At 60.5% G+C, this 14126-nt stretch overlaps 3 protein-coding genes across 3 annotated transcripts; all 3 read left to right on the top strand.

The window, feature by feature from the left end:
- Positions 1-442: 442 nt before the first annotated feature.
- On the top strand, positions 443-3252 carry PPAPDC2 (phosphatidic acid phosphatase type 2 domain containing 2). The gene is made up of 2 exons (XM_010581175.1): positions 443-848; positions 2813-3252. The coding sequence occupies exons 1-2, from the start codon at positions 443-445 to the stop codon at positions 3181-3183; spliced, it is 777 nt and encodes a 258-aa protein (XP_010579477.1). The 3' UTR covers positions 3184-3252.
- Positions 3253-6318: 3066 nt separating this feature from the next.
- Positions 6319-9725, top strand: LOC104840313 (dimethylaniline monooxygenase [N-oxide-forming] 5-like). The gene is made up of 8 exons (XM_010581162.1): positions 6319-6450; positions 6665-6853; positions 6937-7099; positions 7343-7485; positions 7905-8104; positions 8462-8811; positions 9224-9296; positions 9380-9725. The coding sequence occupies exons 1-8, from the start codon at positions 6319-6321 to the stop codon at positions 9723-9725; spliced, it is 1596 nt and encodes a 531-aa protein (XP_010579464.1).
- Positions 9726-10899: 1174 nt separating this feature from the next.
- LOC104840308 (dimethylaniline monooxygenase [N-oxide-forming] 5-like) lies at positions 10900-14010 on the top strand. Its single transcript, XM_010581150.1, has 5 exons — positions 10900-11034; positions 12200-12388; positions 12471-12633; positions 13412-13554; positions 13807-14010. Exons 1-5 carry the CDS (start codon positions 10900-10902, stop codon positions 14008-14010), a joined length of 834 nt encoding a protein of 277 aa, XP_010579452.1.
- Positions 14011-14126: the final 116 nt, after the last annotated feature.

Genomic DNA, 14126 nt, shown 5'->3' with positions numbered 1-14126 from the left:
GAGGGAGGAGGGGCGTGCCCACGGATCCCCGCCCCGGGGCGCGGCGGGAGGGAGGAGGGAAGGGGAGGGACCTCCTCGCCGCCAGGGGGCGCCGCAGCCCCGCCCCGCGGGCGTCGTGGCTCCATGGCAACCGGCTGCGTCACGGGGGGCGGCGGAAGAGGAAGCGGGGCCGCGCCGGGACCGCTCCTGGTACCGGGGGAGCGGGGCGGGTCCCGGGCACCGGAGAGACACCGGGAAGGGGGGAACTGGGCCCCGGAGGTGCGGTGGCGGGAGGCGCGGGGACAGGCCCGGGGCTCGCAGGCAGCGGGGCCCGTAGGAGGTTGCGGGGAGGGGGAGAAGCAGGCCCGGGCCCTCCAGGGCGGCTCGCCCGGGTCCCCTTGCCAGAGCAGGCCCGGCAGCCGGTGACCAGCCCCGACCTCTCCCAGGCCAGCCTCCTCTCGCCATGCCGAGCCCCCGGAGCAGCCGCGAGCGACGCACCGGCAGCGGCAGCAGCCGCCTGGAGTTCCTGTCCCTCGTCAGCCAGCGCAGCCCCGGCGCCCCGGACAGCCCGTCGCGCCGCAAGGAGCCGGGCAGCTCCGCCGCGGCCCCGCTGCCCGAGGAGGACTGCATGAAGCTGAACCCCTCCTTCCTGGGCATCGCCCTCAGCTCCCTGCTCGCCATCGACCTCTGGGCCTCCAAGCGCCTGGGCGTCTGCGCTGGAGAGGGCTCGGCCTGGGGCAGCGCGCGTCCCCTCATGAAGGTCATCGAGATTTCGGGGCACGGCGTTCCCTGGCTGCTCGGCACCTTCTACGGGCTCTGCCAGAGCGACAGCTCCGCGGCCAGGGAGGTGCTGCTCAACCTGCTCTTCGGTGAGGCTGGGGGCTCACCAAAAGGCTCTGCAGGCAGGGGCTGGCCTGAGCCGAGGGGGGAGGATGGGACCTGAAGGATGGGGCAGAGCCGAGTAAACCTCAGCCTCCTACAGCCCCAAGGGAGCCAGCTGATTCTGAGTAACTGGTGCAGGCTCATCTGGGGTGCCTGGTACCAGAGCGAGTAACCCTGCGGCAGGAGGGTGTGGGGGCAGGGGTATGGCTCATCTGTCACAGCTCCAACCACACAGTGTGAAACTCCTGACCGCTAAACTGCTCCCGCAGTTGCACAAAGCTTTCGGGGAGCTTCTCTTTTAGTTCTTTAGCTTATCAGAACAGCGCATTCCAGGTTCAGCTGCCTAGTGTTGAGACACCAGCCCGTTCCCTGAAAAAGCTGCTCTGGCACACAGACGTCTGCACCCTTGGGCTCCGTGCAGTCAGTACCTGCACAGATTCATCTGTACAAGCCAGTGAGGAAACTTGGTTTAGAGCACACATTTTAATCTTGCGTGGTGTAATATTCCCCCCCCAGCATCCTGTCCTATTAGGCATACTTAGATTCTTCATTATTGCTCATTTAGAAACTGTAGTAGCTCTGGAGCAACAGACCTTTTCAGGTTCCTAGTTCTTAGTCTTCTATTAAGTTGCAGATAATTGGTATCTCACACTTATCACTTGAATTGAAATTTGCTTGGCGGGAAACACATGGTTTTGTGCATCTTTTTCATCTGACAGCACATAGTTAAATTAGAGTCCCAGAGCAGAGCTGTGGGATGGGACCTGGAGGCCTCCAGTCTAACCTTTGCTCTGAGGAGGTCTCTCACAGCACGAGGGCTTTTGCCTCAGTGCTCTGGGCCAGAGTCACCCCCCTGTCTGGAGCCCTGTCCCAGGGTTGCAGCACCCATGTAGAAAAGGAGTGTTCCCTGACGTCCAAGCTGAATCTCCCAAACCGTACGTTAAAAGAGAAAAAGCAAGTGAACTAGGTTTGCCTGTGGGAGAAAGAACAAATATTTGTTCTTAAATGATTAACCAAAGGGAATGAACTGAAGTGACTGAAAGATTTGGTGTCCAGAAACGAGCCTTAGGACAAGCAGAAGTCAGACTCACAAGACTTTCTTGGAGGAAGTAGCCCTGGCTGTGAGCACTGTGCTAGCCAAGCTAGTGGGGATGGAGAAGGCACCCTCTGCCCTACATGAGAAGCTGCTCTTGCCAAATACTGGCTGAACACTTCTCTCGGGTGCTTTGCATCTGACTTCTACTGCAACAGCCTTTAGCTCTCTGGGGACAAGCCACCGTTATTTAAATCATGCTTTATTAAAAAATATTTTTATTATTTGAAAACAAAAGTGTGGTTAACTTTCTGGCATTAATTCCCCCAGCAGCAGGGAGAAGCCAGGCTGCAGGAGCCCTGGCACCACCACACACAAGCTCAGAGCCCCTCACACTGAGCTATGGCCGGGTGGTTGAAGTGGGCTGATCATTCACCCAGGTCAGTTTGACCCTCAGCCAAGAGGGTAGGCAAAGCAATGCTGAGTCAGCAAGAGCGGTCAGGAAGGGGGTTGTGGGGAGTATTAACCCCTCTGTTGCCTTCAGATTAAGAGTCAGTTTGAGCCCTGAGTCATGGTGAGATCAGATTTTACGCAGAAAGAAAAGCCCTTGGGTGCAAGCCAGGCAGAGCCCTGTTGTTGGCTGTGGTAGGCAGAAGGTCTAGTGTTGCATGAGGGCTGTGTGCAGCAAGAGCAGAGACTGAAGATGTGCTCATACTGGAGAAGGCCAAGTGCTGGATGAGTGCCATGCTCTCCCTACCTGGGTATTGTAGCCATGGGATACAAACCTTGGCAGGTTTTTGTAGCCAACTACTTTCTTCTTAGCTAATGGCTTTGCTTTGATTCTTGCCTTGTTTTCCAGAGGCGGGGGGGAACCACACAAAAAACAAACCTTGCTCACTCACTGTTACTGTCTCCTAGCATTGCTGCTGGATCTTGTGCTGGTAGCAGTGGTGAAAGGGCTCGTCAAGCGGCCACGGCCCACCCACAACAAGATGGACATGTTCGTCACCATATCGGTGGACAAGTACTCCTTTCCGTCAGGCCACGCCACCAGAGCTGCTCTGGTTTGCCGCTTCATTCTGCGCCACCTCGTGCTCGCCGTCCCGCTCCGGGTCCTTGTGGTGCTCTGGGCTCTCATCGTCAGCATTTCAAGGGTCATGCTGGGCAGGCACAACATGACGGACGTGCTCTTTGGTTTGCTGCTGGGTTACATGCTGTACAGCGTGGTGGAGCACTGCTGGCTGTCCCCTCTCAGCGCACCTGCCCTCTTTGCGCTCTGGAGCCATTGATGGCTGGGTCCCTCCCAAAGGAGGGGGGCGTGCACCTGGTTTTCTAAGCACGCACAGGGAGGGGATACTGGGACTTGAACTCACATCCTAGACCCCATCCATCTATCCAGCCAAGACTTCAACACTAGCAGTGTTGGGCTCCTGGGCCCACACTTAGACATTTGGTGCTCTCTTGCCCTCCCAATGGGCTGTCAGGCAGGGTGTGCACTGGCCAAGCAGCTGCACTGACTGTTCTTCGGTGAAAAAAACAGTCCTTGCAGAGCCTGGGGAGGGCTCCGCACATTCATCTGGCAGCTGACTGCTGATACTGTGAATCTGCATGCTCTTGCTGGGCACCTGCTGTATTAGCCCGTGGTGTATGTGGTAGCTGTGGCTCTGCAGATATTTCTCTGCAATCGCCCATGTATCTGTATGCTGTAAATACACTGATCGTGTTGCTGTCGTGAGCATGCCCTGCAAAGCCTGCTCCATAACAACTGCCTGGAGGGGACTTGCTGGGGTCTGTCCTCAGGTTTATAAAGAGCTCTGCCTTCCTAAACAAAGCATCTCTTCCCTATTGCTCCCGATTCAGTTACTGAGGCCAGACCTTAAGCAATGAGGACGCAGGCACCTGGCTCCCGGTGCCATGGGGAAAGGATGGTACAACCGAGGGTTTGGTCCATCCATATCATCTCAAAGACAGCGGGTAGTGGGAAGCAGCTCCCAGCAGCAGCCTGCTCCTGAAACCCTTGTGCAGAGCTTCACAGCTCCTTTTCCCCTCCACAGGATTTTCAGTCTCCTGGGGGATACAGTGCATTCAGAGCAATTCCTGTTTGTCAGCATGTTACCAGTGCTGCTGACAGCATACTGCAGAGCAAGCCCCTTCCCCATAGCCCAGCAGCCAGCATTTCACCCTCACCCAGGCTGCTGGGCAGCCCCAGGAGCTGAGCCTTACCTGTACCTCCTGCAGCAAAAGGCCCTGGCTGTGCCAACCACCACCACAGCTCCCTGTGCTCCGGGCAGGCTGGCTCTCCTACCCTGGTACCCTGTCTTTCCATAGAGGACTACTTGTCCTTGGCAGGAGGGGACCATAAGGAGCCTCTGTAACAGGCTGAGAAGCACAAACTAACCCCCCTCTCACCTCTGCCAGCAAGACTTTTGGTCTCCTCTTGTGCTTGTCATTGGTCCTCCAAGCATGGGTGCCAGCCCGCTGATAGGAAGGAGGAGACTGGTGCTTTCTGCTCAGTTTGTCTCGCAGCACCTCTGCCCACTGTGGAACCCCTGAGCAGATGTGTCTGCACGCGCTGCACACCATACTGTACATCCCGGGTGCTTGCCAGGCATGGGGGACCATGGCTTTCCCACAGACATCAACAAGCCGGTCTTGACTGAAATGCCCATGGCTTGACCCTGGTGCACTTCCACAGTCCCCTGTGCCTGACGGCGCGGTTCAGCCAGGCCATGAGCCCACACACAGTGGGGTAAAGTCCAGGGCTGTGCAGCCTCTTGTAGCTGCCAAGAGAGAAGGGCAAATTCGAAGGTAAGGTGCACACAGGTTTCATAGCACGGCAGCAGGGTTGAGAGCTGGGAGAAGTCCACTGTACCTGTTACCCTTGGGCAGTCCCTGCAAAGCTTGCAAAAGAGCCAGAAGCCAGCTGCGAGTGGAGCAGGGAGGGTAGCACTGCCAGTGCTGCCTCCTCACCGTCCCCGTGCCGATCCCCTTGTCTGGTAAGAGATGCTTTTGATGCTTTTCAACAGGCAGGCACAGAGTGTGTGTTGGCAGCTTGGCGCCTCTGCTCCAGGCAGAGATCAGCCCTTGCCAACAGCGAGGGACAAAAAGAGCATTATTACACTTACTGTAAACATACTATGAGTTTTAGAAGGTTAAAACCACTTCAGCTGCAGAGCTTGGCCCCTCCGCAGCCCTGAGCCTTGCTCAGCTCTGGGACGAAGCTCCCCAGACACAGGAGTAAATTTTCCCTGCAGTCCCCAGGGGCTGTCTGGCTGTGAGTGTGCTGGGAGCCAGCAGCGTGCTCCCAAGCCACCTGGTCTGTGCCTCCTGCTGCCAGGGAGAGCCTTTTCCTAACCAGTCCCATCACCTCAGCACCAGCGATACCCTGGCAGCGCAGTACTCCTCGCGCTGGGATCCCACTGGCCCCAGAACTCTGACAGCCCAGGAATGTGCTGTGGCTATGGGGATGCTGTGCCAACATGCCCAGCCCAGGGGCACGGGGGACACGGGTGATGCGGTGCCAGGTGCCACCAGAGCAGCCGGAGCTGCGTGTGTCTGTGGGTACCAGCATAAACAGGGTTGGGCTGATCCTGATAGTCGCAGAGGTAAAAGTTCACAGCAGCATTTGTTTACCCAGCATGCACACCACAGGGACTGGCTGCGTCTCTGCCCCTCCTGCGAGCCCATGTCCCTACAGTGTCCCCACATGGGGGTGCCCAGCAAGGCGCCTGGGACGGCTCCTTACCCCACTGTCCAAGGCTGTGGCGAGAGCCGCTGCTGGAAAAGCCAAGCAGGCGGCCGGGAGCCAGCTGGGTTCTGGCTTCCTCTCCCTGGCTGCGTGGGAGGAGTGACGGAGGGGGAGGCTCTGCTCACCACTGCTGCGCACCATAAAGCCAGGCCGCCGTTCGGCGTCACGGATTGGGGCAACCCACCAGAGACCCTCGCGCGGCTCCCCACCTGCCGCCGGCCTTCCCTGGCTGCCGCTCCCATGGCCACAGGTCGGTTGAGGCGTGACAGGGCTCTCCCCGGGGAAGGGAGAGGGCAAAGGGCAGGCGGACGGGCCGTCACCCACCTGGGAGGGAGCCATCCGTCCCCGCGGCAGGGCACAGCACTCCCGCACACATCCATCGCTGGGAATTGGCGTAGGCAGGGAGATTTCGTGGCTCCCTGGCACTGGGTAGCATTTCTCCCCATGGCATCCAGAGGCAACACCATGATGGTATAAAACCCCAGCACTGGCCAGGTCCCTGCTGGGGTGGGGATAGCAGTTGCCTCGCAGCCCCAGACAAACTTTTTGGGGGCTGCCTCTCGACTTGGGACCTCTTTGGTGCACAGGGCCAAAATTTGGCACAGCTGCACCCCTCGCTTCTCAGCCCCACTCTCCGGTACTGTCCCCAGGCAGAGACCCGGTGGTGGAGGGCAGCATGGCGAAGAAGGTGGCCATCATCGGAGGGGGCAGCAGCGGGTTGTGCGCCATCAAAGCCTGCCTGCAAGAGGGGCTGGAGCCCATCTGCTTCGAGAGGACCGGGGACATCGGAGGGCTCTGGAGGTTTGAGGTAAACCCTGGCAGCCACATGTCCGCCTGGGGTTCAGCACTGCGGCAGCCAGGGATCAGTAGCGGCTGGTGGGGCAGCACACAGCCGGCCACAGCAGGGTCCTGGACGCAAGGCTGAGGGCAGGGGGTCCAAGCAAAGGGCCACCACACCAGCCCCGGCCATCCCTCCCCACCACTGCCCCTGGCCAGCACCGAGCCGTGTCCTGCTCCCGCAGGAGCGTCCCGAGGAGGGCCGCGCCAGCATCTACCGCTCCGTCATCATCAACACCTCCAAGGAGATGATGTGCTTCAGCGACTTCCCCATCCCTGAGGACTTCCCCAACTACATGCACAACTCCAAGATCATGGAGTACTTCCGAATGTACGCCCAGCACTTTGACCTGCTCCGCCACATCCGCTTCAGGGTGAGAGCCGGGGAGGGAGCCGGGGGGGTGGCAGGGGGCTGGGAGGCACGGGGTGCCTGACGCCTGCTGCCCCCCACACCCAGACCAGCGTGTGCCGCGTGTCCAAGCGCCCCGACTTCGCCGCCACGGGCCAGTGGGATGTGGTGACGGAAAGCGAGGGGAAGCAGGAGGCGGCCGTCTTCGACGGTGTGCTGGTGTGCACCGGGCACCACACTGAGGCACACCTCCCGCTGAGCACCTTCCCAGGTACTGCCCCACACCCCAGCACAAGGAGAGACCCCAGAAAGCTCAGCCGTGGCAGCCCCTATTCTCCCTGCTGCTCTTCCTCCCAGCCCCAGCATTTCCCTGCCTTGCTTCGGCTCCAGGAGCGCTCCCATGCTCCCCAGGAGTGGTCTGGCAGGGCCAGGGAGCATCCCCACTTCAGTTTTTGAGGAGGTGACCCTCCAGACCAGCGCCAGAAAGCCAAGCATCCCTCCTCCCTGCCCACAGGAATTGAGAAGTTCAAGGGCTGCTACCTCCACAGCCGAGACTACAAGGAAGCTCGGGATTTCACAGACAAGAGGGTCGTTGTCATCGGTATCGGGAATTCAGGGTCAGACCTGGCCGTGGAGATCAGCCAAACGGCCGAGCAGGTGAGCAGCAGGAGTGGGGTCCCTGTGGGCAGGGCAGCCCCCCATGGGACACTGCTGGCTCCACGAGAACACCAGGACCAAGGCACTGGCACAGCCACTGCTCTGTCCTGCACTCGGCTGCATTTGGCAGAGCTGGAACCTGCCAATCCCAGCCACCAGACAGTGGTGGCAGTCAAGACTCAATCCCATACGGATACCCTGATTTCCATCCCCGAGCCCCAGGCTGGGGCTGCCCCTGTGGCTCTTCCCTACCTCTTCCTGCTAGTTGCTGACCACCTGCTCTCTCTGCCCTCAGGGTCTTTGCCCAGCGCTTGGGCAGCACGAAGAGCAGCAATCCTGGGGCAAGGACATGTCCCCCCCAGGGCAGCCCCCCAGGACTGTCACAGTGCTCACAAGGCAATGCTTACTTCCCTGCCCAGGTCTTCCTCAGCACCCGCCGGGGAGCGTGGATCCTCAACCGCGTTGGAGATCAGGGCTACCCCATAGACATCGTCTTCACCACCCGCATGAAGACATTCCTGAAGAAGCTGCTGAGCGTGTCCACGGTGAACAGCTTCATGGAGAAGCAGCTGAACATGAGGTTCGACCACTCGCACTACGGACTGAAGCCAAAGCACAGGTGCCAGCAAACACTCCCTCTGCCCAGGAGGGACCCTCTGCCTCCCCCCGTGTCCAGCCCCACTCGGCCATTTCCATGCTCCCTGTGCCTGGGCTGGGACCAAGGCACTAGCCCTGGAAACCTAGTTACTAGCTGTGTTGTGCTCAGGCAATGCTCAAGGAAGCCATCGCTGCCCCTTCCAGGGACCCTTGGTGGCACCATTGCAGTGGCAGCTGCCAAGTATCCCTGGGGGACCAGATCCACTGTGATGAGCATCCCTGGGGCTGAGCATCCCCAGAGCAGGGAGCAGTGGCTGGAGCAGGACATGGAGCAGAGACACCCCACCCCAGCACCCTGATGGCTCCTTGTACCTTCCAGGGTCTTTGACCAGCACCCGACCATCAACGACGACCTGCCCAACCGCATCATTTCAGGCAGGGTGCTGGTGAAGCCAAACGTCCAGGAGTTCACAGAGACGTCTGCCATCTTCGAGGATGGCACCAGGGAAGACATCGACGCCGTGGTCTTCGCCACAGGATACAGCTTCTCCTTCCCCTTCCTTGAAGGCTGTGTGAAGGTGGTGGAGAACCAGATCCCCCTCTACAAATTCATGTTCCCCCCTGACCTGGAGAAGCCGACGCTGGCTTTCATCGGCCTCATCCAGCCTCTGGGTGCCATCATGCCCATCTCTGAGCTCCAGTGTCGCTGGGCCACCCGTGTCTTCAAGGGTAAGTGAGGCAGTTTGGGGGGATGCAGCTGGGCTCCCCCAGCCAGGGCAAGCCCGAGTTATTCAGCTGGTGGCATACCCTTGTATGCCGTCTCTCTCCACTCACCTTTTTATCCTCCTTTTGCTTCTCCATGGGGACAAAAAACAGCGCTGCATTTTGCAACGAGCCTTGCACTCATCTTATCTCGCGGGGGCCACTAACAGGTCCCATTGCCTGCAAACCACCTTCTCCCTTTCCTTTCCTGCCATTACTTTCTTTGTCCATGCCTCCCGCTTTGCTCCTGATGTGGTGGCACGTCCCCGAAGCCCCAAAGGCTTTCAAGTGCAAGCAGAGGCCAGGCTGGGCTGCAGAGCCAACCAGACCATGGCAGGAACACAGCCCCCCCCTCCAGCTACAGCCTCCTCTTCCCCAGGGCTGCAGGACCTGCCACCATCCGCTGACATGCTGGCTGACATCGCACAAACCAAGGAGAAAATGGCCAAGCGGTAAAGACCCTGTGCAGGCATTGCCCCCGCCACTGTTACCCCCGCACCCACGTGCCAAACCCCTCTGCCCTCCCTGCCCGCAGGTACGTGAGGAGCCGGCGGCACACCATCCAAGTGGATTACATCCCCTACATGGACGAGCTCGCCTGCCAGGTGGGGGTCAAGCCCAACCTGCTCGCCCTCTTCCTCACCGACCCCAAGCTGGCGCTGGAGGTGGCCTTTGGGCCCTGCACACCGTACCAGTACCGCCTGCAGGGCCCGGGCAAGTGGGCAGGCGCCAGGGAGGCCATCCTCACCCAGCAGCAGCGTATTATCAAGCCCCTGCAGACACGGCATGTGGAGAAGCAAGCATCAGGACCTGCCATGCCCCTCTTCTTCAAGCTGGTTGGGGCTATGGCCATCCTCGCCATCATTTTTGCTTACTTGTAGGTGCCCTACAAGTGCGGAAGGGAGGCTTTGTGATGTGCCAGAGAGCTGGCCAGCCCCCCCATGCCCTGCAGCAGCTTGTGCATCCCAGTGCTGGCAGGAGCCCTCCTCCTGCCCTGCACAGCCCCACTGTGGCCACACTGCAAGCTCTGGGTGCGTGGAGCCTCCCTGGCTGCTGAAATAATGCCTCAGTGCCTGTTCTGCAACTCCTTCCAGGGAGCTGCTGCCAGGGACGGACAAGGAAACCTGCCCACATGCAGGATAAACTCTAGTCCCCCCTCAGGCAGCGCTTTAGATGCAGCAGGGACGTACCAGCTTTCCTGTCGCCTATAATCCATGTGAGCTGCCACTGGCACACTCACACGAGAGCTAAGTAGCAAAGGCACAGCAGACTTCCTAACTGGATAAAAGCATGTTAAACAGAGCCAGGCGTCCGTCCCATCACTGACACTACCACGTCGCCCTGCGTGCTGGGGACACACACATGGGTTTGAGTTGGCCTCATGCCAGCGGCGCAGCTCCAGCTCCGCGGCAGCACAGGCTGCATGCACACACTTGCATGCACATGCATGCACATGTGCGTATCCACAGCAAAACGGCCTCGCCCAGGGCGTGTACCGCCGGAGCGAGTCATGGTGGTCACAGTGGCACAGCGCAGCGCCACCCCCATCACCTGCATGCAGACCCTCCAGAGGATGGCTGGGTGGGTAGGGGACCCGGAGCGGTGACAGGGGGTCCAGGCCATCACAAGTTAGGTCTGGCACAGCTGCCAGCCACCAGTGCCCTGAGCATCCCCCCGGTTTTGTTTTCCACGCCATGACCTGTCAAAATCTGGAGCACAGCAACATCTCATCCCCCGTGCCCAGGATGTCCCCCGGGCTGCGTCAGCATCGTTAAGCACTTACAGAACTTAAAAAGCCCCTTGGAGAGGGCAGGCGTGGGCAGGAGGTGTGGCATGGCAGCAGGGAGAACCTGTAGATCATGTCTGGAAGAAACACATCTTGTGACACCCTACCTGACCTCAGTCGCCCATGGGAAGCATGGGGACAGCCATCCCCAACCGAGCAGCACTGCACATCCCCCCCGGTGTGACCTGCCAGGCTCTGCACCCCTCCGAGCGTGTTTTGCCCCAGGCTGAAGCTTTGCCAGCATCCCTGCCACCACTGCACTGCAGGACATGGCTGCCCGGAGAGTAGCCATCATCGGTGCCGGTGCCTCTGGCCTGTGCGCCCTGAAATGCTGCCTGGATGAGGGGCTGGTACCCACCTGCTTCGAGAGGAGTGGGGACATCGGGGGGCTCTGGCGCTTTGAGGTAAGCCCTGTGCCATGCCTGCAGCAGCAGGCCAGACGGGACTGGGATCGGTCGTTGGCAGCTGATGAAGCACCGCTCCCCTGCTTTGCATGCATGCAGCAGGCAGGTTTCCAAGGAAAACCAAAAGAAAGATAAACTGCTACGGCAGCGGGAGGTGCCCGTGGTGCCAGCTGGTGTGCCGGCCACATGGGACCCGTCTCCTTCCCACCAGCAGCAGGATCGACCCTCCCCAAGGACCCTACCCCAGGGACTGCTCCCTCAGCTCAGCCTTCCTCCTTCCCATCCCTCCCTTCCTGGTCTCATCCATCCCTTCCCCTGCTGTTTTGCTCTTAGTCCTCTCCAGCCCTTTCCTACTCATCCTGGTCCCATCTGACCCCACTGGCTGTCCCACTCCCTGTCCTGCCCAGCCCTTCCCTGGAAGTCCTGGTTGCTTTTCCCCCTGCTTCTGTGCTGCTTGCCCACACAGAGGCACCAAGTGCTGCCTCCTCTGTGCCTTGACCCTCCCTGCTATGGGGGAAGCCCCAGAGCTCATTTCTGCCCTCACCTAATGAGGCTGCTGACTTTTCCCCAGGGGACTCACCGACAAGAAGAAAGCCTTCCCACCATGCCCTGATACGCATGTGGGAGAGCCGAGCAGGGGACACACCACACCATGCCAGCATGGGGTTTGGGGTGACTCGGTTACAGTCCACTGGTTCTGCCTATGGTGGGTCAGAAATGGGCTGGTGGAGCAGAGCCAGGGCAGCAGCACCCAGCTGCCGGGGCAGAGACCCGGCGAGCAAGAGCAGCCACTCAGCTGGAAGTGCACGAGCCGGCTCAGCAACCAGTGAGACAGGATGTGGCAACCGGGGCAACGGCTCCACAGGCAGCTTTGGGAACGTGCCGCCTCATCAGGGCCAGGGGTGGGAGTGGGGAAACTGAGGCACAAGACCCCCGCCATGACCCGCTGGCACCACTGCATGGCCCCCACCAACCCAGAGCTTCCTCTTCTGTTTTGTGGGGTGGGCAGTCGCACCCGCGGGAGGGTGCTGGGCCCAGGGACGGGTGCTACAACCACCCGTGGCTTAATCCTGCACCCACAGGCATGGCGAGGCACCAGGCAGGGCAGGCAGGCAGGCAGCCCTGGGGTCCCCGGCCAGCACCGAGCCGTGTCCTGCTCCCGCAGGAGCGTCCCGAGGAGGGCCGCGCCAGCATCTACCGCTCCGTCATCATCAACACCTCCAAGGAGATGATGTGCTTCAGCGACTTCCCCATCCCTGAGGACTTCCCCAACTACATGCACAACTCCAAGATCATGGAGTACTTCCGAACGTACGCCCAGCACTTTGACCTGCTCCGCCACATCCGCTTCAGGGTGAGAGCCGGGGGGAGCTGGGGGGGCGGCGGCGGGGCTGGGAGGCACGGGGTGCCTGATGCCTGCTGCCCCCCACACCCAGACCAGCGTGTGCCGCGTGTCCAAGTGCCCCGACTTCGCCACCACGGGCCAGTGGGATGTGGTGACGGAAAGCGAGGGGAAGCAGGAGGCAGCTGTCTTCGACGGTGTGCTGGTGTGCACTGGGCACCACACTGAGGCACACCTCCCGCTGAGCACCTTCCCAGGTACTGCCCCGCGGGCTACTCGCCTGGTCCCTGACACCCCTGGGACCACCCTCCTCACCAGCTTAGCCCCCACCCCACTCTGGCTACTGCCAAAAATCCCGCCACAGGTTAACGCACCAAATGGGATTGCACAAGCACGTTGCTATCCCACCCATCTTGACGGTCTGTCCTTGGTGGCTCTTGCCATGCCATCAGTGCCTGACCAAACTGCACTGCTGGCAGGTGTCACCGCTGCCAGCTCACCTCTCCCACCAGAGACAGCCTCCCCAAGCTGCTGGCCACACACCCACTGGGCTCTCCAGCTCCCCGGCAAAGCTTGAGGTCGGTGCTCATGGTAGCCCCCTCCTCTGGGTGCCAGACAAAAATGCCTGCAGGGCTTTCAGCTGTGGAGACCCTCTTTCGGTGGGGAACAGGCTGGAGCACACTGTCACCAGGGTCTGGCAGGATGGCACAGACCCCAGCTGCTTCTCTGCTCCCAGCACCTGGCACCAGGCAGGAACTGCAGAAGGATTTTGGGATGGGAGCGTGGAGGTATCCAGTCCAAGCCCTGCTCCAAGCCAGGCCAGTCCCAAAGCCAGAGCAGGATGCTCAGGGCCACACTGAGCATCTCCCAGGCTGGAGATGCCACCACCTCTCTGGGCACCATCCCAGTGCTCCATTGCTCCTGTTGGTCATGCTGGTCCCAGCCTGTCCCCAAAACACACCAGCAGTCCAAGCAGGGAGACAGCCACCCCCTGACCCACATCCCTGCCCAGCACAGCTTCCCTCTCTCTTCCAGGGCTGGAAAAGTTTGAAGGCTGGTACCTGCACAGCCGGGACTACAAGAGCCCACAGTCCTTTTCAGGGAAGCAGGTGGTTGTGGTTGGCACCGGGAATTCAGGCATCGACATTGCGGTGGAGCTGAGCCACGCAGCCAAGCAGGTGTGCTGGGAGAGCTGCCAGGGCTGGGGTGCTTATTATTTGGACCCCAGAGGGCAGCAAGCAACCCCCCTCCACCCCCTGCAGGCTCCCCTCCCTCCAGCACCCATCCATGAGCACCCCATCCCCTCTCAATGGGGGTGGCTGTTGTGGTCCAGCAGCCGTGCTGCCATCCCCGTCCAAGGAGCACAGCGGGGGCCCAGCCCTGTCCCAACGATGCTGCCATGCCACGACCTCTCCTCTCCTTCCTCCCAGGTCTTCCTCAGCACCAAGCGCGGGACCTGGGTACTGCACCGGGTGGCGGATGGCGGGTACCCCTTTGACCTCTCCTACCTCAGCCGCTTCATGCAGCTCCTCCACAGCCTGCTGCCTCAAAATGCCAGCAATTTTTTCCTGGAGAGGAAGTCAAACACCCGCTTTGACCACACACTCTACGGCCTTCAGCCCCAGCACCGGTGAGCACCCTGGCAGGACCACAGGTACATGTCCCGGTGCTGCCCATCCCACTGCCCAAGCCCCACACGAGGTCTGTCTGTGCCTTCCAGGATCCTTGACCAGCACCCGACCATCAACGA

Source organism: Haliaeetus leucocephalus, unplaced genomic scaffold (genome assembly GCF_000737465.1).
Source record: "Haliaeetus leucocephalus isolate CR32 unplaced genomic scaffold, Haliaeetus_leucocephalus-4.0 Scaffold76, whole genome shotgun sequence".
Classification (NCBI taxonomy): domain Eukaryota; kingdom Metazoa; phylum Chordata; class Aves; order Accipitriformes; family Accipitridae; genus Haliaeetus; species Haliaeetus leucocephalus.
The sequence above is the reverse complement of the archived record's forward strand: the minus strand, read 5'-3'. Positions and strand labels throughout refer to the sequence as shown.